We start from the raw sequence: 25186 nt of genomic DNA on the forward strand, positions 1-25186 counted from the left end.
AGCCTTGCTCAGTGGGAGACGTTGATTAGACCCAAAAGTGAAATATTTCCATGAATTCAAAGCATCTTGTGGCTTGTATTTGAATATATGTTTAATTGTGCTTTTTGTCAAAATTGCCCCCAGTGATCCACGATTTGAAAAGTGGGGCATAAGTTTTGGAATGCGGGATGTGGAAATTCCATCGTCATCTTTTTGACAAAGATTACAATGCAAAGTTGCAATTCAGACTTAACATTCCATTTTGATGTTTACATTTTAGCATGTTTTATTAAAAATGAATAATGTATCTGAAACTATCAAATGAAGAGGACAAAAGTTAGAAGCTTACAGATTATTAACAGAGAACCAACATGAAAAATGACATATTTTGAGGGAGACAGCATTTCTCTGGACATCTGCCCACATTCTCCCATATAATTATCTGCAGCTTTATGGGACTGTCCCATTAATGCCCCTGTCTCACTTAGGAAATCTGAACGGAAACCTCTGGAGACTTTACGCCCCACCCAAAGTTTCCGTGCGGTTCCCGGAGGCTTTTGTCAGTCTCCCTACCTGCTTTCACTACCTGCAACCTCCGGCAACCACCTGCAACCTCCGTGAACCGCACGGAAACCTTGGGTGGGGTGCAAAGTCTCCAGTGGTTTCCGTTCAGGTTTCCTAATGGGACAGGGGCATTAGGCGATTTTTCAGGCGACTGCCGGCGACTGTCACACACATCGCTTCCTTCACCAGCCCGTTATGCAGGTGGGGGACAGGGCAAGCGGGGGGAGCACTGTTTGAGTGAAATTCACAAAGCCAATGTGATACGGACATACACCGTGATGAACAGGAAGGTTGGCGCTGTAATTAAGACGGTGAAAGCACAGTGTATGGGAAGGTTTACGTAAGTTCTTTAAAAGAATGGGGGAAAGGGGGGAGAAAGAGGACAAGGGGGGAGAAGGGGGATACGGGGTAGGGAGAAGGAGTGGAGACAACTTTTAAGAAGCCAGAGATACACAGCTGTGAAGCTCGGCAGGTATTATCATTACTGGTCAGTTATCCTTGGTTCTGAAAACTACTGCTTACGTTTTTTTCCCCCAATGAGCCAATGAAATTCACCAGTCAGCATCGGTACAACCTACTAGTCCCTTCGACCTCCTGGCAACCCACTAAAACCTCCTGGCGACCCACCTACAGCACGAGAATTCTCACCACTCTCCATAGCGGTTTCATTCTGGTCGCCGCTAATTTTTCAACATGTTTTTCAACGCGGTGACCATAATGATGCCGCGACTCGTTCCCAGAATTCGGGAACTCCTCACGACCATGAAGGTGACTCCCCGGCAACTACCCGCGAACATGTGGCGACTGCAGAGTCTCCTGCAGTTGCCTAAAAAGTCGTCTATGTGGGACAGGCCCATAAGGATGCTCATGCTGTTGAAAACAAAGAAGCCCCCAAAATTGTAGTCAACTGTTCATTGCTTATTCTCCAATTGGAGTTGATGATGACATACCCTGCTATCTGTAGTGGGAATCTGCACAAATATTTTGCACCACATTGGACCAAGCTCAGTACTTTACTTGTAATTTCAGTAAGTGGGATTGGCTTTGAGGGATTTTAAGAAAATTAGTTAATATACATATTTTACATTTTTATTTTAAGGAAAATAATTCATAGCTTTGCTGACTTTCACAGTTGTGTTGCTTTTTCGGTTGACATGATTTAAGGTGACCTTCCCAGGTGCAGGATCTCACTCAAATGGATCCAGTGTAGCTGTCCAGAATCCTCGGGGAAATTTGAAATTAACTAAGTGCTATTGATTATGAATTTTGGTCCTTAATAGCATGTGGGGTGGGGGGGGGGAGGGACACACACTAGATTATGTTGCAGTTTAGTTCAGATAGTTGTCATGTACATCAATGATCTGGATGATGGTGTGGTAAATTGGATTAGTAAGTATGCAGATGATACTAAGATAGGTGGGGTTGTGGATAATGAAGTAGATTTTCAAAGTCTACAGAGAGATTTATGCCAGTTGGAAGAGTGGGCTGAAAGATGGCAGATGGAGTTTAATGCTGATAAATGTGAGGTGCTACATCTTGGCAGGACAAATCAAAATAGGACGTACATGGTAAATGGTAGGGAATTGAAGAATGCAGGTGAACAGAGGGATCTGGGAATAACTGTGCACAGTTCCCTGAAAGTGGAATCTCATGTAGATAGGGTGGTAAAGAAAGCTTTTGGTGTGCTGGCTTTTATAAATCAGAGCATTGAGTATAGAAGTTGGGATGTAATGTTAAAATTGTACAAGGCATTGGTGAGGCCAATTTTGGAGTATGGTGTACAATTTTGGTCGCCTAATTATAGGAAGGATGTCAACAAAATAGAGAGAGTACAGAGGAGATTTACTAGAATGTTGCCTGGGTCTCAGCATCTAAGTTACAGAGAAAGGTTGAACAAGTTAGGGCTTTATTCTTTGGAGCGCAGAAGGTTAACGGGGGACTTGATAGAGGTCTTTAAAATGATGAGAGGGATAGACAGAGTTGACGTGGATAAGCTTTTCCCACTGAGAGTAGGGAAGATTCAAACAAGGGGACATGACTTGAGAATTAAGGGACAGAAGTTTAGGGGTAACATGAGGGGGAACTTCTTTACTCAGAGTGGTGGCTGTGTGGAATGAGCTTCCAGTGGAGGCAGGTTCGTTTTTATCATTTAAAAATAAATTGGATAGTTATATGGACGGGAAAGGTATGGAGGGTTATGGTCTGAACGCAGGTGTATCGGACTAGGGGAGAATACGTGTTCGGCACGGACTAGAAGGGTCGAGATGGCCTGTTTCCGTGCTGTAATTGTTATATGGTTATATATAATCCTTATATTTAATTTTGGATAGCAAATATTCAATCCCGTGATGCTATCTATCTTTAAGTTGTAAAATAAGATTCAAAGTGGTGAGTTTTGTGCACCACAAGTGCTGAATTGGCAATAAAATGTATTTCAAATATTTCCATCTCCAGCCCGAAAGAAACACAATGTACAAAAGTTCATGGTCATGATCATCTTAACAGGATAGATGCTACCGGATGTTATCTCTGGCTGCCCAGAGTTGTGAATCTTTGGATTTCACTTCATTCAGATGACTGTGGATGTTCAGTCGATGAATATATTGAAGACAGAATTGACAACTTTTTGCCAAAAGATATAGGGGTCAGAAAAATAAAATGGAGGTAAAATAGAGTTTAATAATGGTATTTCTCAAAAGCAGAGCGGGTCTGATAGGTTATATTTTCTACTTCTACTCCTATTTCTTATATTCAAAAGACTCCAACTTTGTTCAGCCTGAGACATTTCAACTGTACATGTGTTGCAATTCAGAAAAGCATCACATCCAAATGATCGAGAAATAAACGTTAAATGAAGCAAATGTATTAATGCTAAATAAATTGATGTTGGACATGTTAAGCGAGATCATCTAAAACGTTTGTTATCCCTTAATTAATGGAACAAAATATAAAATATCTGTCTCATTACAAAAATGCTTTCAACGTAGTCTTAACATTTGGTCTATTGTATTACTAATTAAGCTGTCTCTGAAATAAGTTGTTATTTTAACTGTACCATTTATCATGTTTCTCAATATTATCTGGAAAACAGTGGATATGAGTGAACAATCTGCTTGTCTATTTACATTTGAAAATTACAATATTATTGATGGATTAATAATGTTAATTACAATGCACAAATGTTAATTAAAGGTGACAGTTATGCTTCAATGAAATATTTCTTTTCAGTAAAATAGCAAATGGATTAATTATGGTATTGAATTAAAAATATACTAATTTTCTTTGTTGTCATGACTTGTTAACAGGTTGTTAATTGAAGAGAGGATGCTTGATGATACTACAGTAGGAAAAGAACAAGTCGAAATGAAGGACAGCCGAGATGGATTCAGTTCTACATTTGAAAGAATTGTAGAATCTGATCTTATGAAAGGCACTTCGTACAGTAGCCTGGATTCTTTGGATGTATTGTCACTGACTGATGAGACAGACAGCTGTATCAGTTTTGATGCCCCACTCACACCACTGATTCAACAACGCATTAAAGAAACTCCTGAACTGCTGCACCAGAAGCTGATTGAGGTTGCTGAACAGCGAGAAATCCAGGCAGCTGGAGTTAGCGAAGAACAGTCTAAAACGGATGAGGAGTATTCAAGTATTGAAAGTCCCCTGAAACACTCACTCACCAGTAGCAGGTCTGAGAATGTGCTGAGCAGATCTTCTTTAAAATCAGTACCAAATGGTTTTCACAGTGAGAGAGATGACGCAGAAGATAACATTGGCAGGATCGTTAACTCAGTCAGGTAAATAGAAAAGTGAAAACAATTTTACTGTAAGCTATTTTTAAAGCATATTTTTATGTTAAACTACTAAATGTATGTGTACAAATACATTTTAGATAATCAAGTTACCACTTTCATGGTCATGTGTGGGAGAGAATTATTACCAATCTGTGTACTCTCCGTCTGTAATTTTGTAGCCATTAAATTTAATGGATGGAAACTCATGGGTCGTGTGTTCGTAAATTCTTGATATGCATATTGGGGGCATTGCAATAAAAAATTGCCATTTTTAAATGCTTCACTTAGATTGTGATGATTTGGCAAGAAGGCATGATCCAGGAAGAATATTTTCGGATGTGTGTTGAAGGAGTGCAGTGTTTCAGTTGAGCAAAAGAGTTTCAAGAGTACTCTGACCGGGACTGTGCAATTTGGAAAACTGTGGCTGGAGGGTTGAGAGAAAGAGCAAACAATTAAGGAATTGGAAAGCTGACAGTTGTGCAGAGCATATAGCTGAAGGTTATAGAATTAGGAAATATTAAGCTATTAAGTTTCAGAAATTGGGAACATAATGATATGTGAGGTTTAGTGTGCGTTATAATTTCACACAAAAAATTGGGATGATATGATCCATTCTGAACCAATAGCAAACTTCTTTGGATGATGAAAATAGAATAAAAGCAGAATATAGTGAAAAAATGTAGCCTAGATAATAGCACTTCTTAAAAGAGAAACAGTTAATGCTCAGGTCTGTGACTTTTCAAAAGAACCGCTGGATGTTAATAATTAAATTGTTTTAAGGTATAGTAAAACCATAGGAAAGGAGGACAGAGAAAGAGCAAAACATATACCCATTACAGGTCCATATTAGGATAAAGTGCCCAAGGGACTCTTTAATGGGACTGAGGAAAATTAAATGGTTACAGCAGAATTAGAGGGGAAAGGGAGCATCAAATATCTAACAAACTGTACAACTCTGTGGTTCAGAAAGACAAATAAAATGCAGAGCCATGAGTCTTACAATTGGAAAGAAAAGGACACTCCATTTACAAAAAAACTCATTTATTACTTCAAAGCAACTGAAATACAACTGTATAAACCCATCCCTAATGTGGTGTTTTGACTTTGGGAGAGTCAGGAAGGTGTAAGCAAGCAGTTACATAATAAAGCCACTGGGTGACAGTGCTTCGATTTCTCTGGCTTTTGATAAAAAAAATAAATGTAAACATTTTTATTTAAAGTTTGTTTTTAGATATCACTGTTGTAAGTGGCATTGTATTAACAAAAATAACAATCCCAATAAATCTATTTACATTATTTTAATATGTTATTTATATGCTGGTTAATGATGGTTAATGGTCTATTAGGGAAGCAATTTCATGCCTGCAATTTCAGTCTTACAAGTCACAGAACACTAAATTGAAACTAGGGAGTTGCTTATTCCTTTTCAATGAATGGAATTATTTAACAACACACTTGATTAATTTAGGTTCTTTAAGAACATTTTAATTTATCAATTCCTTGGTCAATTCATCAAGGGAGACAAAACATCCAATTGTAGTATCTGAATTGTCCACAGCTTATCTCCAATTTAACAGTAAATGGAAAACAATTATTTTGGAAATAAGTGCATCTCCTTTGTTTCCTCCCTATATATACATATGTTGTTTGTATGCTGGTTAACAATGCCTAATGAACTATAAGGGAAACAATTTAGTTACTTATTAGGACCATCCAACGGGACAATGAATGGCTAAAATGGTTAATGGCCTAAAGAAAAAGGTAAGTAGGTGGATGGGCAAAGAATGGATTCCAATGAGAAGTTTATTGGAAGCTGTTATGTCATGATTGCAATTATACATGTTGAATTTCCTAAAAGTGTTAATATTATTTTGAGATTTAGCAACATACTCATTGCCACCAATTAAAAGTTGGACTATCTTTTTATCAGCATTTGAAAAGGATTTACAAAACCAAAAGTTGTTTTACAACCAGGGAAATAGGATACCTTGTGTATAACCCTGGCTTTTTTTTAACTTCTCAAAGTATTTCTCAGGTTGTAGGATGAAGTGGCACATGGTAAATTGTGACAAACCTGAAACAGAAGTGCTCCATAATTTATGTTTTAGCACAGAGTGGTCCCTTATGATAAAATGCAGGGCATTCTTCAGCCACAGAAGCTTGAAAATTGCAAGCTGACCTCATCTAAATGGAGGGCTAATGTCCATGTTTGGATATTAACTTATTCAAGGAAATAAAGGAAAAACGGATAGGGTGCTCAATGTAGCATTTGTCATTATCAAACTTTATTGGGACATTTTTCAAAAATAACTGATTTAGTTTATTTATTTCATTGTTAAATTTGATTTCTTCCAGAAAAGCAATTTTCTCTAGCCTACATATAAATTTATGGAAAAGGAAATACATGAAAATGTCGACTAAGTACTGGTTTCATTTAGGTGCCTCTTTTGTGCACTTGGAATGTATAAGTGAATTGAATCAACCAGGAATTATTAATGCTAGAATTCTGAATGCCATCATAATCAAATTTTGATGTTACTAAACAGAAAGTGATTAAAAACAGTTTAGGTTAAGTGCTGCCATCTGCTGTTCTTATAATATTTGCATCATATAAACACAATTCTACTATTCTTCCTGGTTTATTGGTGCATTTTCTATAGCAGACATTGAGATGTTTGGCAAGGAGATTTATCTTTAATTTACAATCTTACAATATTGCATATCTGAAATTTGTTTGGAAATGGTGGATGCTGTGTTGGATGCAAGGGAAGCAACACACATTAATGATCTTTATTACTTTCACAGGATGCTTTGCACTTCTCAGTATGTCTGTTGAGTTTGACTGTCATATTGAATATCCTTCACTGATTAATATGTAAATGATAGCTCCAAAACTCGGGTGAAGAACAATAGAGGGCATAAAGCAATGCAGGATTGAGTGTAGGAGTGATTCCTATCTTGGCCGTTTTGGACAGAGAAAACAACTACAACTGTTCCATGGTGCCTCCAGCTATTGGGTTGGTGGAATCATTGCTGAAGTAGTGGAGTCAGGCTTTCAGCTGCCAATTGCATTGGGTTTCTGCACACTTACCGCCAGCAAGAAAAACAATGCAGATTGATATAGAGTCATACAGCGTGGAAATAGGCCCTTCACCCAACTTACTCACAATGATCAACATGTCCCATCTACACAAGTTAAGCCTGCCTGCATTTGGACCATATTCCTCTAAACCTATCCTATCCATGAACCTGTCTAAATGTTTTTTAAGCGTTGCGAGTGTACCTGCCTCAACGACCTTCTCCGGCAGCTCGTTCCATGCACCCACCTCCCTTCGTGTAAAATAAAAGTTACCACTCAGTTTACCATTAAATCTTTCCCCCTCACCTTGAACCTATGTCCTCTAGTTCTTGATTCCCCTACTCTGGGCAAGAAACTGTGCATTCACACGATCTCTTCTTGTCATGATTTTGAGATATGAAGTAAATACAAGTTGAGAGTAAGTAAAGATATTGAAATGTTCTTGAAAAGGTGGCATATACTCTCAGTATGTTAAGGGTCCCTTAATGAAGTGTTAATTCTGAAGGTACATCAAATACCATAAGGACTTAAGGATGTCCATGTGCAACACAGGGGCTTGATCCACGCCAAAGTGGTAGCCATACTGTCTTGATCAGTATCCTGATCAGGATACTGAAGATCTTGTGCACCATACTGAGTCCTGACACATCTTGCTCAGTGTGACAGAATTATTTTCCAATGAAAGTATAGAAGTGCGTGACCTGTCCCTTCAACATGCATCCTGTAGATACTCTTTTTGATACTCAAGAAACTTCATACACTGGAACCCGGTGCAAAATCTAAACGGTTGGAAAACTCGGCAGTCAAGCCGCATCTGTGGAGGCAAAATGGAAGTCGGCGAATGGGGAAAATTTCAAGTCAAGACTCTGCATCAGGACGAGGAAAAAATGAAAAAATGGCCAGTGTATAGAAGTATGGGAAAAGGGTGTAACATGAACAGTTGGTTAGGTATTTACTTTTGTCAGTCATTGAGATAAATTGAAACCGTTGTCATTTGAAATAAATGAAAAGATTTTAGACAGGACCAGATGCATAGAAAACACAAGATAGTCTCAGACAGGTCTATGTACACAAATGTGAGAAGCAAATTAAACAAGGTTGGTGAGCTGCAGTCACATGGGATTACAATGTTGTGACAGTAAAGGAGATCTGATTTTTAAAGAATGGATTTTAAGTATTCATGATTACCAGGTGCCTGGGAAAGATAGAGAAAGGAAGTTGTGTGACAGTATTGATTAGGGATTGATTGCAGTACTGGTGAGAAAGAATGTCTTGGAACATTCAAGGGCAGAATCTAACTGTTTAGAGTTTAAAAAAACAACAGTTGTGATTCGGCTTCTGCTCACAGCTAATCTGTAAACTACCACTCGTAAGAAAGATATTATATCTTTATCTATAAAAGTTACAGAGATAGGTTGAATAAGTCAGGTCTTTATTCTCTGGAGCGCAGAAGGTTAAGGGGGGACTTGATAGAGGTCTTTAAAATGATGAGAGGGACAGACAGAGTTGATGTGGACAAGATTTTCCCTTTGAGAATAGGGTAGATTCAAACAAGAGGACATGACTTCAGAATTAAGGGACAGAGGTTTAGGGGTAATATGAGGGGGAACTTCTTTACTCAGAGAGTGGTAGCGGTGTGGAATGAGCTTCCAGTGGAAGTGGTGGAGGCAGGTTCATTGGTATAATTTAAAAATAAATTGGATAGGCATATGGATGAGAAGGGAATGGAAGGTTATGGTATGAGTGCAGGCAGGTGGGACTAAGGGAAAAAAAGTTGTTCGGCACGGACTTGTAGGGCCGAGATGGCCTGTTTCCGTGCTGTAATTGTTATATGGTTATATGTTATATATGGTTATAGAATACATTTGTCATGAAAATTACAGATATGGAAAATCAAAAATTTAGTTATAATCAGAACAACTATTCAAATAGAGCCTAGAATAACACTAACAATGGGGAGAGGAGTTTCTGTTCAGAAAACTTTCTTGATTAGTACATTTCTGACCCAGTAGGGAAGGTTGCATTGTTGAACTGTGTTCTGGGACAGCTAAATGAAGCAATATTCAATGGGAAAACATCTAGGAAACAACAATCATACTGTTCGGAATTGATGTTTGGAACAGCTATATAAAAGGATATCAACCATTCCAAAGTAACAATAGTCAATTGGAAAATAAGTACTTTGATTAAAATGAGAATTGATTACCTGGACTAAAAACTTGGGATTAAAATCTATAGATGAACAATAGGAGGCCTTTAAGATGGACACATTTCCGCACCACAGTGGGCGGCACAATGGCGCAGAGGTGGAGTTCCTGTCTTAAGCCCCTGTCCCACTTAGGAAACATGAACGGAAACCTCTGGAGACTTGGCGCCCCACCCAAGGTTTCCATGCGGTTCCCGGAGGTTGCTGGTGGTTGCTGGAGGTTGCTGGTGGTGGAAGCAGGTAGGGAAACTGACAAAAACCTCCGGGAACCTCCGGGAGCACGGAAACCTTGGGCGGGGCGCAAAGTCTCCAGAGGTTTCCGTTCAGGTTTCCTAAGTGGGACAGGGGCATAACAGCACCAGAGACATGGGTGCAATCCTGACTAGGGGGGTGTTGTCTGTCCAAAGTTTGTACGTTCTCCCTGTGACCACATGAATTTATCTACAGATGCTCTTTCTTCCCACATTCCAAAGATGTGCAAGTTCATAGGTTAATTGGCTTCTGTAAATTGTCCCTAGTGTGTGGGATAGAACTAGTGTGCGGGTGACAGTTGGTCAGTGCAGTCTCGCTGGGCCGAAGGGCCTGTTTCCATGTTGTATCTCTAAATAAAAAAACAGTTATAGTTTAAATCCATTTCAATGAGAGACAATAATTAAAAATACCAAAGCCAGAGCTCTATGTATGATCATAAAAGATAGAAGGTAAAATACAGCAAGATTTTAAAAAAGACCATGGAAGGAGGGATGTGAAAAGGGATTTCAGAGAACCATTGATACAACTTGAGAAAACCAGGCAGAAAACATAAAAGAAAATCCGAAAATATTTTTTAGGAAAGTGATCAGAAAAAAAGTTAAAAGAGCTGGAGCTAAAATTTACTCAAGGAGACAGAGAGGATGACTAAGTTATAAATAAGCAATTTACATTTGTCTTTAACAAGTATGAGATGCTGCCATAATCTTGGCAAAGGAAAATATAGCTGAAATTAGGATGGTCAAAAAATTGTTGAAGAGAATAAGTAACAGCTTTTTGTGTATGGCGTGCTCAGCCTAAAGTTGAAAAACAACTTGTTCTGTTTGATCTTCTGTTTGTGCACGTCAGGTTGATTGCATTCATCGAAAACAGGGCGAACCATGTGAAGGTTGCAATCTCCCACCCCAAGTAACAGCTAGATGCACTTAAAGTGCACAAATTACCCAGTCTAGGTTGGGTGCATCCCAAATTGCTGCAGGAAAGTTTAGGTTTACTATTGTCCAGGTACAGTGAAAAGCTTTGTTTTGCATGCTATCTAACAGGTCAGACATACCATACAACAGAGCGGATAAAAGAGATTTAAAAGAGTAAAGAGTTTGTATCAAATGGTAGCAGTTCTTTCTCTGGGAAGAGCAAGCAAAGAGTCGCCGAGTAGGGAAGGAAGCTGCCAAGCCTCATAATCTTCAAAATATTTACAGATTTTGAGAATGATCCCTATGGGCTGTAAGTTTCAAATGTTTAAAAATGGATTCAATCTTGGTGATGGGAATATTTTAGAACCAAAATCATAGATATTATTACCATCCACTTGAACAACAGTGAATTGATTAGGGAAAGCCAATCTGGACTTGTTAAAGGCAAATTGGGTCTACCTAGCATGCTGGGTTTTATTAGTTAAGTAAATGAGTGAGTTGATGAGAGAAGTATATTGACTTCCCAAATGTATTTGATAATGTACCACATAATAAGTTTGCCATCCAGATTGAAGGCCAGGAATAAAAAGGGCTCTTGCAACAGAGTGTGACATTGAAACACTTTTCAGAGTGGAAATAACAATATAAAGGATTGTCCAAGGAGGCAATATTACTCTTTTTTCATATATGAATGACGAACTTTGTATAAAAGGCGCCATTTCCAAATTTGTTGATGATGGAAAAGTTTAAATATAGCTGTAAAACGAATGCTAGTGACACAAAATTGTGAGGAGGATAGCGATAGACTTGAGAGAATTGTAGGATGGTGAAATGAGGGAAGGCTGAAGGTAAAATATTCCTATAGGAGGCTGCTAGAGAGGATGACAGCCCATGGTATTAAAGGGAAGATACTAGCATGAATAGCTGGTTGGCAGAGGGGCAAAGAGTTGCAATAAAAGGCGCTCTTTCAGGTTGGTTGCCAGTGACTAGTGGAGTTCCACAAGGGTTGGTGCTGCTTCTCTTCACGTTGTATATTAATGATTTGGATAAGGGGATTGAAGGCTTTGTGACCAAGTTTGCAGATGATCGTGAGATAGGTGGAGGAGCAGGCAGTGTAGAGGAAGCAAGGACTCTGCAGAAGGAGTTGAACAGGTTAGGAGAGTGGGCAGAGAAGAGGCAGATGACATTCAGTGTAGCAAAGTACGGAGTCATGCATTTTAGTAATAAGAATAAAGGCATAGATTATTTTCTAAATCTGGAAATGGAATCCAGAAATCAGAGGTGCAAAGGAACTTGGGAGTGCTGGTGCAGGACTCCCAAAAAGTTAAATTGCAAGTTGAATCGGTAGTAAGGAAGGCAAATTCAATGCTGGCATTTATATCAAGAGGAGTGGAATACAAAAACAGGGATGTAATGCTGAGGCTCTATAAGGCACTGGTCAGGCCACACTTGGAGAACTGTGAGCAAATTTGTGCTCCATATTTGAGGAAGGATGTGCTGGCTCTGGAGAGGGCCCAGAGGAGGTTTACAAGAATGATTCCAGGAATGAGTGGGTTAGCATATGATGAGCACTTGACAACACTGAGCCTCTACTCACTGGAGTTTAGAGTGTTGAGGGGAGACCTCATTGAAACTTACAGAATAATGAAAGGCATAGATAGAGTGGATGTGGAAAAGATGTTTCCACTGGTGGGAGAGTCCAGGACCAGAGGTCATAGCTTCAGAATTAAAGGGCGCTCTTTGAGAAAGCAGATGAGGAGGAACTTCTTTAGTCAGAGGGTCGTTAATCTGTGGAACTCATTGGCACAGAGAGCTGTTGAGGCCAAGTCAGTGGATATTTTTAAGGCAGAGATAGACAAATTCTTGATTAGAACAGTTGTCAAAGGTTATGGGCAGGAAAATTGGATTAGGAGGCAGAGATCAGCCATGATTGAATTGCGGAGTAGACTCGATGGGCAGAATGGCCTAATTCTACTCCTATAATTTGTAAACTTGTGAATTGGTCAGCAGCTTTTAAAATTTACTGTTGATACTGGGAAGTATTACATTTTTGGTTTAAAATCTGTCCAAACTCCTCAAGATTCTGCTCTTTAATTGTGAGTTAATCAAGTGCATAACTTAATGTGTGTCAATTATTTATTGTTTTTTATGGTCTCTTTTCTTTAGGGAAGAAAATCATTGTAGGAATTTAATTGTTGGGGTATTTGAAAGAATTGAAAATATCACACCTTCAATAAAGGATGTTCTGTTGATAACTGTACTTCTGGAGTGTTGTGTGTGGCTCTGGTCACCCCATTATATGAAGGATGTGGAGGCATTGGAATGGGTGCAGAGGAGGTTTACCAGAACAATGCCTGGTTTAGGGGGTATTAGCTACAGGTGGAGGTTGGACAGACTTGTATTGTTTTCTCTGAAATGCCAGCGGTTGCAGGGAGTCCTAATAGAAGTACAGGTGCACAACCTTTTATCCGAAAGCCTTGGGACCAGACACTTTTCGTAATTCAGAATTTGTCGGTCTTCGGAATGGAATTTTTTTAGCGTAGATTTTAATGGCTGGCTCAGTGGTAGAGTGTTCAGCTCCTATCCGCAAGGTCGCGAGTTTGTGCCTTGATCCTGGCAGTTACTCGGTCGCGTGTTTGAGTCTTCAATGTCGTTTTTTCTTGCAGAATAAATGTTTGTATGAAATGCAGTGTAGGAGAGGTGTACTGACTGTGTGGGCAGAACTTTGGAAGTGATTGCCCACCAGTCTAAAAAGCCGCTGTGTCTCCCTGTCCCTGGGATAGCAGGGGGCAATCAAACAGCACAATACCCCCCTCCCCCTCCAACTCCAGAGGAACCGCTCCCCGATGGGCCGCTACGGCGACAAGTGGCAGTTTGCCCACAGCCCGAGCTTGCACACCATCAGCTTCTGCCCCTACGTGTTCCTCTGGAGTTGGAGCGGGGCTGGGCTGGAGTTGCTGCTGGCTGTGGGTCTCTGGGATCTCCGTGCTTGCAGCGGGCCTGGGGGTCGCTGTCCCGTTGGTCCTGACGTCTCCGGCCACCTCCCTGGACTGGAGCTGAGACTGGGAACTGTACCGCCCTTGCCCCCTCCCTCTGCAACTGCAAACAACCCCACTCTCCTGCAAGGGCGGTACAGTTCCCGGAGGATAGCAGGTGGCCGGAGACGTCAGGACCAACAGGAACCCGCTCCCCGATGGGCCCCTACCACGCCCCGAGCTGCGCCCCGTCATCCGCAACCCAGGTTCCTCTGTAGTTGGAGCGGGGCTGGGCTGCTGCTGGCTGTGGGTCTCTGGGATCTCTGTGCTTGCAGTGGTCGATGTCCAATTGGTCCTGACGTCTCCAGTGACTGGCACTGACCTGCTGCCATCGCGACGTGAAGACAGTACAAAGCCCCCGCGCCGGTGCAATGAGCGGGGAGCTGGAGAGGGGAGGGAAGGGGTCACACACATGGCCGGGAAGCAGAGGGGTGTAGGTGGGGTGAAACTGAAGGGAGCGACAATCTGCTGCTGCCTGCACGCTGAGTTAAAAAGTTCTCACGCAAGACTCACGATACACTGTGTATCGTGTCTACCGTGGGAACTTTTTAACTCAGCGGGCAGGTAGCAGCATATTGTCTATTATTAACCCTCCCGCGCAATATACCCTCACCTTCTCTTTTATGGATGGGGATTTAGTTCCCCTTTCTTCGAGGACCGACCGGAGGTTCCGCTGTCACCTCTGCGGGCCGCCCTCGGTGAACGTCCTGTCTCCCTGTCCTTGGAATAGCAGGGGGCGATCAAACAGCACAATACCCCCCTCCCCCTCCAACTCCAGAGGAATCCGCTCCCCGATGGGCCGCTATGGCGACAAGTGGCAGTTCGCCCACAGCCCGAGCTGTGTGACCCCAAGAACAAGCTTGCACACCATCAGCTTCTGCCCATACAGGGAGTGTGTTCCTCTGGAGTTGGAACGGGGCTGGGCTGCTGCTGTCTGTGGGTCTCTGGGATCTCCGTGCTTGCAGTGGGCCTGGGGGACGGTGTTCCGTTGGTCCTGACGTCTCCGGTGACTGTCACTGTGCTGCTAGCATCGCGACGTGAAGACAGTACAATGCCCCCGCGCCGGTGCAATGAGCGGGGAGCTGGAGAGGGGAGGGAAGGGGTCACACACATGGCCGGGAAGCAGAGGGGTGTAGGTAGGGTGAAACTGAAGGGAGCGACAATCTACTGCTGCCTGCACGCTGAGTTAAAAAGTTCCCACGCAAGACTCACGATACACTGTGTATCGTGAGTCTACCGTGGGAACTTTTTAACTCAGCTGGCAGGTAGCAGCATATTGTCAATTATTAACCCTCCCGCGCAATATACCCTCACCTTCTCTTTTATGAATGGGGATTTAGTTCCCCTTTCTTCGAGGACTGACCGGAGGTTCCGCTGTCACCTCTGCGGGCCGCCCTCGGTGAACGTTTTCAAGGACCTTTCTTCAAGGACCGAAAAAATGTCGCTATTCGGAGGTTTTCGTTATTTGGATCTTCGGATAAAAGGTTGTGCACCTGTACATACAATTAAGAGAGGCATAGATAAGGTAGACATGCAGAATCTTTTTTCCAGGATGGAAAACTTTGTGAGAGAAGCAAAGTTGAAAAGTTAAATGTGAGGCAAGCTATTTTACACAGAGAAGGAGAGTACCTGGAACGTGTTGCACGGGATGTTGGTTAGCGGCGGTAACAGATATGTTAGCAGCATTTAAAATACATTTGGATAGATATATGCATATGGAGGGAATGGAAGGATATGGGTTACATGCCAGGAGATAAGTGATGGTTTTGGCATGCTGTTCGGCGCAAACATTGTGGACTGAAGAGCCTGCTCTTGCTCTGTACAATTCTGTTCTATGTCGTTTGCACATATGACTACCACATCACAAGAGCCTTGTAAATGCTGAAACTGTTGCATAATTAACCTTGAATTTCATGGAATCCATTTTGACTTCTGTTACTTGCTAAAAGCACTGATAACACTGGTTTTAATCCTGCTTCTTTTGAAAAGATGGTGGATTTTGTTATTCATAATGGAGTTTAATTCAGCTGTGCATGAGAGTTGAATCAAGCCTACTTTAGTGTTTTTCTGGAAATGGTTTTAGCATAGGAAATGATCCTGTCTCATTGATTATTTTTTTTGTACTGAGACTATTAGTTCTTTAGTTGAATACTGAAGACCACACTCAAAATCCTGTGAGACAGCAAAGAGTCTGGAGCAAAATTCCCCAGGCTGATCTGAATTTTCATTTTGTAGGCTAAAGATTGTGACATGCATCAGATTGAACCAATTAACAGCAGATAAACTGAAGATAGACAAGAATCATGTACACCAGGTTTATGCCATTATTGTTTGAGATTTCAACCTACACTACAACTTTGAAAACCTTTCCCGTTTGGAACTTGTGCTCTGCTGAACCATTGAAACTATATAAAAATCTTGAAGCATCTTTCTGAGCATCTTTTTTTTGTTTAGTGTTTATTAACTGGCAGGCAATAATGATGGTGCAGAAAGATGACCCTGCAATTTTAGGGCAGGAATTTGTTTTGGATTAATATGGAGGCTATTGATTCTCTATTTATGAAACAATTTCCCATATCTTTAATGATTAAACCATTTTGCACAGGATTTAGATCCAGAATTTGATCAAAGAATAATTGCATATTCGAACAACCCCTTCCATTCTGGACATTATTTCTTTAGTATACAAGAAGGAACAGCAAACTGTCAGAATTATTCAACATTTAAAAAAAAATAATGGCAGGTCAATTTTAATACAAATGCTTGTTGTTTCTTAGATTATCTTAACATAGAAACATAGAAACATAGAAATTAGGTGCAGGAGTAGGCCATTCGGCCCTTCGAGCCTGCACCGCCATTTAATATGATCATGGCTGATCATCCAACTCAATATCCCGTACCTGCCTTTTCTCCATACCCTCTGATCCCCTTGGCCATAAGGGCCACATCTAACTCCCTCTTAAATATAGCCAATGAACTGGCCTCAACTACCCGCTGTGGCAGAGAGTTCCAGAGATTCACCACTCTCTGTGTGAAAAAAGTTCTCCTCATCTCGGTTTTAAAGGATTTCCCCCTTATCCTTAAGCTGTGACCCCTTGTCCTGGACTTCCCCAACATCGGAAACAATCTTCCTGCATCTAGCCTGTCCAACCCCTTAAGAATTTTGTAAGTTTCTATAAGATCCCCTCTCAATCTCCTAAACTCTAGAGAGTATAAACCAAGTCTATCCAGTCTTTCTTCATAAGACAGTCCTGACATCCCAGGAATCAGTCTGGTGAACCTTCTCTGCACTCCCTCTATGGCAATAATGTCCTTCCTCAGATTTGGAGACCAAAATTGCACGCAATACTCCAGGTGTGGTCTCACCAAGACCCTATACAACTGCAGTAGAACCTCCCTGCTCCTATACTCAAATCCTCTTGCTATGAAAGCCAACATGCCATTCGCTTTCTTTACTGCCTGCTGCACCTGCATGCCTACCTTCAATGACTGGTGTACCATGACACCCAGGTCTCGCTGCATCTCCCCCTTTCCCAATCGGCCACCGTTTAGATAATAATCTGCTTTCCCGTTTTTGCCACCAAAATGGATAACCTCACATTTATCCACATTAAACTGCATCTGCCAAACATTCGCCCACTCACCCAGCCTATCCAAGTCACCTTGCAGTCTCCTAGCATCCTCCTCACACCTAACACTGCCCCCCAGCTTAGTGTCATCCGCAAACTTGGAGATATTGCCTTCAATTCCCTCATCCAGATCATTAATATATATTGTAAATAGCTGGGGTCCCAGTACTGAGCCTTGCGGTACCCCACTAGTCACTGCCTGCCATTGTGAAAAGGACCCGTTTACTCCTACTCTTTGCTTCCTGTTTGCCAGCCAGTTCTCTATCCACATCAATACTGAACCCCCAATGCCATGTGCTTTAAGTTTGTATACTAATCTCTTATGTGGAACCTTGTCGAAAGCCTTCTGGAAGTCCAGATACACCACATCCACTGGTTCTCCCCTATCCACGCTACTAGTTACATCCTCGAAAAATCCTATAAGATTCGTCAGACATGATTTACCTTTCGTAAATCCATGCTGACTTTGTCCAATGATTTCACCACTTTCTAAATGTGCTGCTATCCCATCTTTAATAACTGACTCTAGCAGTTTCCCCACTACCGATGTTAGGCTAACTGGTCTGTAATTCCCCGTTTTCTCTCTCCCTCCCTTCTTAAAAAGTGGGGTAACGTTTGCTACCCGCCAATCCTCTGGAACTACTCTAGAATCTAAGGAGTTTTGAAAGATTATTACTAATGCATCCACTATTTCTGGAGCTACTTCCTTAAGTACTCTGGGATGCAGCCTATCTGGCCCTGGGGATTTATCGGCCTTTAATCCATTCAATTTACCCAACACTACTTCCCGACTAACCTGGATTTCACTCAATTTCTCCACCTCCTTTGACCCGCGGGCCCCTGCTAATTAGTGTTTAAAAAATGTTGAGATTCTCTCTCCTGTCAATCATGCCATGAAGGCCACGCCCGTTCAGGTGGGAGTGGGGAGGGACTATAAAACCCAGAAGTGTGGGCGTGGCTCAGTCTCTGCAACATGGGGGAGGGAGAGGTGCAACATGGGGGAGGGAGAGGAATGACTCCCAACGCAAGAGCATTATTGTCTGCAATCTGATTAAATTATATGATTTGATTTACTTCCTAGGATATTCTGAATGTAACTGAGGACATTTGCATTTGCATTTCAATGTGTCTGTGTATATTTTATAAAAAATATGTATACATACTTTCTTTTTACTTTAGCAATGACTTTAATATGACAGAATTATCTCAATGATACAAATAGTACCAAATCTTAAACCAAGCCTATGCATATGGTTTCGCCTCTTTGCAGTGTCCACCTATTCAAATCTGTACAGGCAATGGTACATAGAAGAACAACAGTTCTGTAGAGGAACATAGACTTACAGCACAGAAGATACTCTTCAGCCTGATTGTTCCAGGCCGGTGTTTATGGTCCACATAAACCTCTCCCACACCCTACCTCTTAACAAAATTAGCTCCTCCTTTCATCCTTGTTTATTTATTTAGAAATAAAGCCCTTATTTAGATAGGTTAATGTCATGGGATTTCCTAACTTGTATCAAATAAATTGGGTACACCTGATTAGATATCAATTGCTGACACTATTGCTACCTCTGCAACAGAATTCAAGTTATTCTATAATTGAATTCAAAACCCTCACCTGATTTTCTGATGTGCATTGATGACATGCTGCACGGTTGGAATGACAGTGTTTTGGATTGAACATTAGATTGAGGCTCCATCAGCTCATGAGGTCACTTGGGTCCTTTGGGGGAAATTATAAAATAATGATATAATTGGGCAAAGTCAACATGAAATTGTGGAAGGTAAATCATGTTTGACTAATCCTTTAAAGTGGATGAAGGTTGTAAGGAACAGCTCATATGAGACTGACCAACTAATATTTGGCTTTACAGTAGGCTTTGAAAAAACATGGAATGAGAAGTTATTGAATAAAATTAATTCCACAACATCATATAAACTGAGGAATAGTTAATATATAGAAAATGGAGGGTAGAATTAATTAGGTCCTCTTTTGGCTTGGAGGCTATGATCTGTGGAATGTCAGAATATCAGTGCTGTTCACAAACTAATGATCTGCATATGGGATCAAGTGTAAAATATCCAAGTTTGTTGATGAAGCAAAATCGTGACAATGCTCTGTCATTTGATTGCAGTGATGCCAACTTTAAGGACGTCCTATCTGATTCTGATTCCGAAATGGGAAGTACAGAACAGCTAGAACATGGGAGCACTGACACTTTGGCTAATGATTGCAAAACAAATGCCGATCCTGCAAAAAGACTTGCCAAACGACTGTTTAATCTCGAAGGGTTCAAAAGATGTGATGTCGCACGCCATCTTGGAAAGAAGTAAGTTCATGGACATTATTGGTAATGTTTTTTAGAGCACTAGATTGTTGAACAGCTGTTGGTTTTCATTGGGTTTACAGAGAGAGTGGTTTTGGACAAAGAAACACAATATTTAAGAAATGAGGCAGGGAATTTATAGTTTTTGCTCGACATGTTGTACATGTTGAACCAGCCACAGAATGGTTGAAACAAATAGAATGGACTTGGTTTAAAGTAATCGGAACAAGCATACGAATGAAATTAAAATGAAATTGATTTGGCTGTATTATGTAGCAATGTTACAAAATTTTGAGATTAAAAAAATCAAGTCTGCAATTTATCCCATCAGATAAAGCATAAAAAGAAGTTTAATTTGACACCTAATTCGTTTTCATATCTTCTGTATTAAAAAAGTTATTGCCATTTTCAGACTCGGAAATTAGCATCTTGTTCCCTATTGCTTTTCCGTTGACTTAACACAAAAGCTGTGATCGAGGACAGTCAAAAACCCATAACTTTCTTAAAAATCAAGAGAACTGAATGAAATTTTCAGTTATTATAGATTGAAGCATTCTGAAACAAATATAAAACATTTTACTTGGATGACCTGAAATTAAAGCATATAATTAGTTAATTATCTAATTGTGGTTAATTACAAAATTGACCGTTGTGACGGAAATAGTAATAAACACCCAGAATGCCTTGAAAATTCAAAAATGTGATATTCTCAAGATCAGCTTTAATATTTTGTATTATATGCTGTAAATCCTTAACAGATAGGTAAATAAATTACAATTTCTAGCAATAGACCAGGTCTTTATGGAGAAGACCAGTTGCTAACTGGTACATTGGCATATCATAATCACTAGCATCATCATACTCCTCAGATTGTAACCAATAAGCAACTCTTTACACCTTGTTTTTTCTCAACTTTTCAAGTGTGGCATTGTAAACTACAAGTTTTTGCTCTTCAAACCACGCATGACATGCCTTTCTGCCCACTACTTTCCCATTAAGAATGTCCTGTAGATTCCATTTCTTAAGAAAATGATATTTTTTTAAAGATAGCCTAAGTATCCAAATAACAAACTAATCCCATTCACACAAGAATTCACAATATAACATGATTTTTAAATCTCACTGTCATGAATTTATATGCCAGATGGAAAGAATTTAATGTTTAATTCCCATAAATTAATCTAGAAACATCCACTCACTATAATCAAAATTATTATTTTTTGCACAATACATGGGACTATAACATTTAGTATAAAAATATTGGCTCTGGGGGTCAATAACACAAAATATAGACTATTTAGATGCTCTTATGACATGATTGTCCAAAAAAAAGAGCATTAAAATAATCTTGTGAGTGGGTTTTTCTGGAACACGATCGATTAGAATGTTGCATTTGCGGTGAATTTTAACTCCATATTGGCAGGAAATACACTGCCGGTTCGTATGGGGCCAAAATCACATTTTCGCAAAGGAAAATTAGATTAAAGCCATCCCGAGAAACAAGTTTATATGTAAAATAAACGACTTACATTATGTTTTGTCCCCTTCATGCGATCCGTCACGTTGTAGGCATTGAGGGCGTAAGAAGTCGCTTTGTATTTTAATGTAATTATTAAATTGTCTCGCAATTAAATAAATTAAAAAATCGGGAACGGAAGTCCGATCGATTGTTCTTCAGGAGCTTAGCAGCCCGAGGAAAGCCGCCTCCGATAAGCAGGAGAAAACGGCATTTTAATCCCCCCCCCCCCCCCCCCCCCCCTCAAAGGCGCCAAAGTCGAGCACACGGCCAGTGGCAGAACTGCAGTGCCGCTGAAGGTAAGTTTTGTAACATCGCTATATAATGGGAGATCGGAGGAAACTCATGCATGACCTGTTGGCCTGTTTCTGTGCTATCTTTTCTTTGTTGTTTATGTGCAGTCCACTATAAATAATGTCTAAAAGATAAATTGTCTTCTGTGACGGGTAAATATTGGATAGTCTGGCACATAGCTACTATCCTCAAATTTTAACAAATCATTGCACAAGCTTACATAATTCATATCATAATTACAATATTACTTTATTAGCCAAGTATGTTTTGCAACATACGAGGAATTTCATTTGCCAAGTCAGTCATACAAATAAAAAGCAACTGAACACACAAAATACATTTAAATATAAACATCCACCAGAGTGACCCCTCCACATTCCTCACAGTGATGGAAGGCGAAAAATAAGTTTAAATCTCTTCCTTTCTTTCCTCTCCTGCGGTCGGGGGCCTCTGTTGACGAGACGATCTTGACTCCCGTACCCGGCAGCGTTTTGGCCCTCTGCATCAGGGCGATCAGCTCCTGCATCGGAGGGATGTCAGCTCCTCTGCACTGGGTGATCGAACCCCGTGCCAGGGCTGGTTGAGTCTCTGTGTCATTGGAGCTCCCAACTAGCCTCTTCCGAGACTGCGAGCTCCCGAAGTAAAGTCCACAGTCCGCGGTTGGAGAAATCCCAGGCAAGGGATCAGCTCCAATGATAAGTCCCCACCCCATGGTGGGGCCCAATGTCAGTCCGAGGAGGCCTCCAGCTCCATCGATGGTAGGTCGCAGAACGACCGGAGATGCCATCTGGAAAACAATCGCATTTCCGGCAAGGTCAGAAACTGAAAAAAAGTTTCTCCCGACCCTCTCCCCCTCCCCCCACATAAAACAAACTGTAGAACATTTACACAGACTTTTAAAACGCACTAAATTGAAAAAAAAAAACTAAAAACAGACAGACAGTTGGCGGGGCTGCCAATCGTGCGGTGCCCCTGGTGGTTTGTGATCAAATACTAGATTTTGAAGTCAAACTATTAAAATTGCTCTTACAAAATCATTATTTTAGAGACTGGAATGCGCAGAAAAAAATGGTTGTTTTATTTTTGTAAATGCAAAATAAAGTCAGAAACATAGCTGCAACATAAGGTTCTATTAACTTCCCCTAGATCTTTAATCCAGTAATTTGGTATTTCTTCTTTTTATAGCAATGATTTCAGCAAGCTGGTGGCAGAAGAATATCTTAGTTTCTTTGACTTCACAGACTTGGCTTTGGACAAAGCACTTAGGTGAGTAACAGGCAAGAAGGTAACTCTATTGCAAGATTTTGCAAAACATTTTCATTAAGGTAGGAACTTGCAAGTAGGTAGTTCTCTATTCTATTAAAATAAAATTCAAAAGCACTGCTTTTTCATACATTGTTATTTGTGTTCATAATTGTACTAGACTAAAGCCCCTGTCCCACTTTCACGACCGAATTGGCGACCTCTGCCGAGTTTGCCCTTGACTCGTACTCGCAGCATGGTCGCCATGAGGTCGTGGGAGGTCGTAGGAGGTCTTCGTAACTCTTCCTCATGCTCGTGAGTGGTCTTCAAATACTCGTGGCCTCAAGTAGGTCACGGCGTTTTTTTCCAGCCTGATTAAAAATGTCCACAAGCAAAAAAAAGTCGACATGGAAAAAATTGATACTTTTTACTTGTAGGTAGGTTGTAGTAGGTTGTGATGATAGTCATAGATAGTCGTAGGTCGGCAACCGGCCCGTGAAAAAAAATGCAAACATTACATCATTTTATCATGTGATCATTTTCCACTTGTAGCTAGTCGTAGTTGGTCTTAGGTGTGGAAGAGGGGGGTCGTAGGAGGTCGTGGACATAGTTATAAGACTCACAAATTCACACACACTGACACACACTGACACACACTGACACACACACACACACACACACACACACACACACACACACACACACACACACACACACACACACACACACACACACACACACACACACACACACACACACACACACACCACACGGAGGCACACACCACACCGTAGCAACTGGAACACCGTTGCACACATGGAAGGGGGTCTCTCATGATATTGTTGGCTCTGGAGTTGCACCTCCTGATGTATAGTTCCTGCAGGGGGGCAAGTGAAGTTCCCATAGTGCGTTCGGCCGAACGCACTAACCTCTGCAGAACCTTCTTGTCCTTGGCAGAGCAATTCCCAAACCAGATGATAATGTTCCCGGACAAGATGCTTTCCACCGCCGCTGCGTAGAAGCACTGGAGGATCCTCGGAGACACTCTGAATTTCCCCAATTGCCTGAGGTGGTAAAGGCGCTGCCTTGCCTTACTCACGATGCTGAGGCGTGTGATGCCCATGTCATATCCTCGGAGATGTGGACTCCCAGATATTTAAAACAGTTCACCCTATCCACAGGATCCCCATTTATCCTCAATGGAGTGTACGTCCTCGGATGATGTGCCCTCCTAAAGTCCATGATCAGCTCCTTCGTTTTTTTGATGTTCAAGAAGAGGCTGTTATCCTGGCACCAGAGTGCTAGATCAGCCACTCTCGTCGTTGTCTGAGATCAGGCCCACCACCACAGTGTCATCAGCAAACTTAATTATTGAGTTGGAGCTGAACCTAGCCACACAGTCATGTGTGTACAGGGAGTACAATAGGGGGGTGAGGATGCAACCCTGGGGTGATCCTGTGCTCAGGGTGAGGGACTTCGATGTATTCCCTCCCATCTTGACTACCTGGGGCCTGGCAGTGAGAAAGTCCTTGACCCATGCACACAGGGAGGTGTTGAGCCCCAATTGGGGAAGCCCGGCCAGTCTGGTGGGGACGGGTGTCAAGGCACTGTAGTCTATGCAGCCTTCTCACGTAGCCCCCCTTCTGGCTGTCCAGTTGGGAGCCGCAAGACCTGGGAGACCGCATCGCCCAAAGATCTGTTCGGACGCTATAGGATCTTTGCAACGGGTCCATGTTCAAGGGAGGAAGGCGCAGATGTGTTTTCTTCCAGCCTGTCAAAGCATTTCATACTACCGATGTAAGGGCCACCGGACGGTAATCATTCAGACAGGCTGGGGGAGGCATTTTTTGGTACCGGGGGGACAATGATGGATTTTTTGAAGCAGGAAGGCAGGACCACGGACTTGTCCAGGGAGAGGTTGAATAATGTAGTGAGGAGGGGGGAGCTAGCTGCGTAGCACAGGACTTTGAGTACTCGCCCCGAGATGCCATCGGGGCCTGCAGCTTTTGTCGTGTTCCCCCGTGTCAGAGCCCTCCTCACGTGTGCTCGACAGCGAGAATGTGTGCACATTCCTGTGTGTGCAGCTTCGGTGCCAGCCCACTGGCGTGTGTGTCCCTAGTGTGTGCAGACCTGGAGTGGTGTTGCCTCCCTCTCGAAACGAGCGTGTCTTCAGGTCATGTGCTGTGTCTCCCTGTGCCGGCACTTGTGTGTGTCTCCCTGGTGTGTGTGTGTGCTCCCCGGTAGTGTGGTTACAATCCGTAGCCCCTGCCATGGGCTCCTGGTGTGTGTGTGTGTGTGTGTGTGCCTCCCTGTGTGTGCCTCCATGTGTGTGCCTCCCTGTGTGTGTGTGTG

At 41.7% G+C, this 25186-nt stretch overlaps 1 protein-coding gene across 2 annotated transcripts in view; it reads left to right on the forward strand.

Moving 5' to 3' along the window:
- LOC129701721 (PH and SEC7 domain-containing protein 2-like) overlaps positions 1 to 25186 on the forward strand; it is a 140873-nt gene that overhangs the window by 54162 nt on the left and 61525 nt on the right. For both annotated transcript variants that reach the window (XM_055643094.1, XM_055643095.1), the window contains 3 exons: positions 3849 to 4343; positions 19591 to 19785; positions 22778 to 22858. In XM_055643094.1, the coding sequence (XP_055499069.1) occupies positions 3849 to 4343; positions 19591 to 19785; positions 22778 to 22858 (771 nt within the window). The remainder of the gene's footprint in view (positions 1 to 3848; positions 4344 to 19590; positions 19786 to 22777; positions 22859 to 25186) is intronic.

This window comes from Leucoraja erinacea, chromosome 11, assembly GCF_028641065.1.
Source record: "Leucoraja erinacea ecotype New England chromosome 11, Leri_hhj_1, whole genome shotgun sequence".
Classification (NCBI taxonomy): Eukaryota; Metazoa; Chordata; class Chondrichthyes; order Rajiformes; family Rajidae; genus Leucoraja; species Leucoraja erinaceus.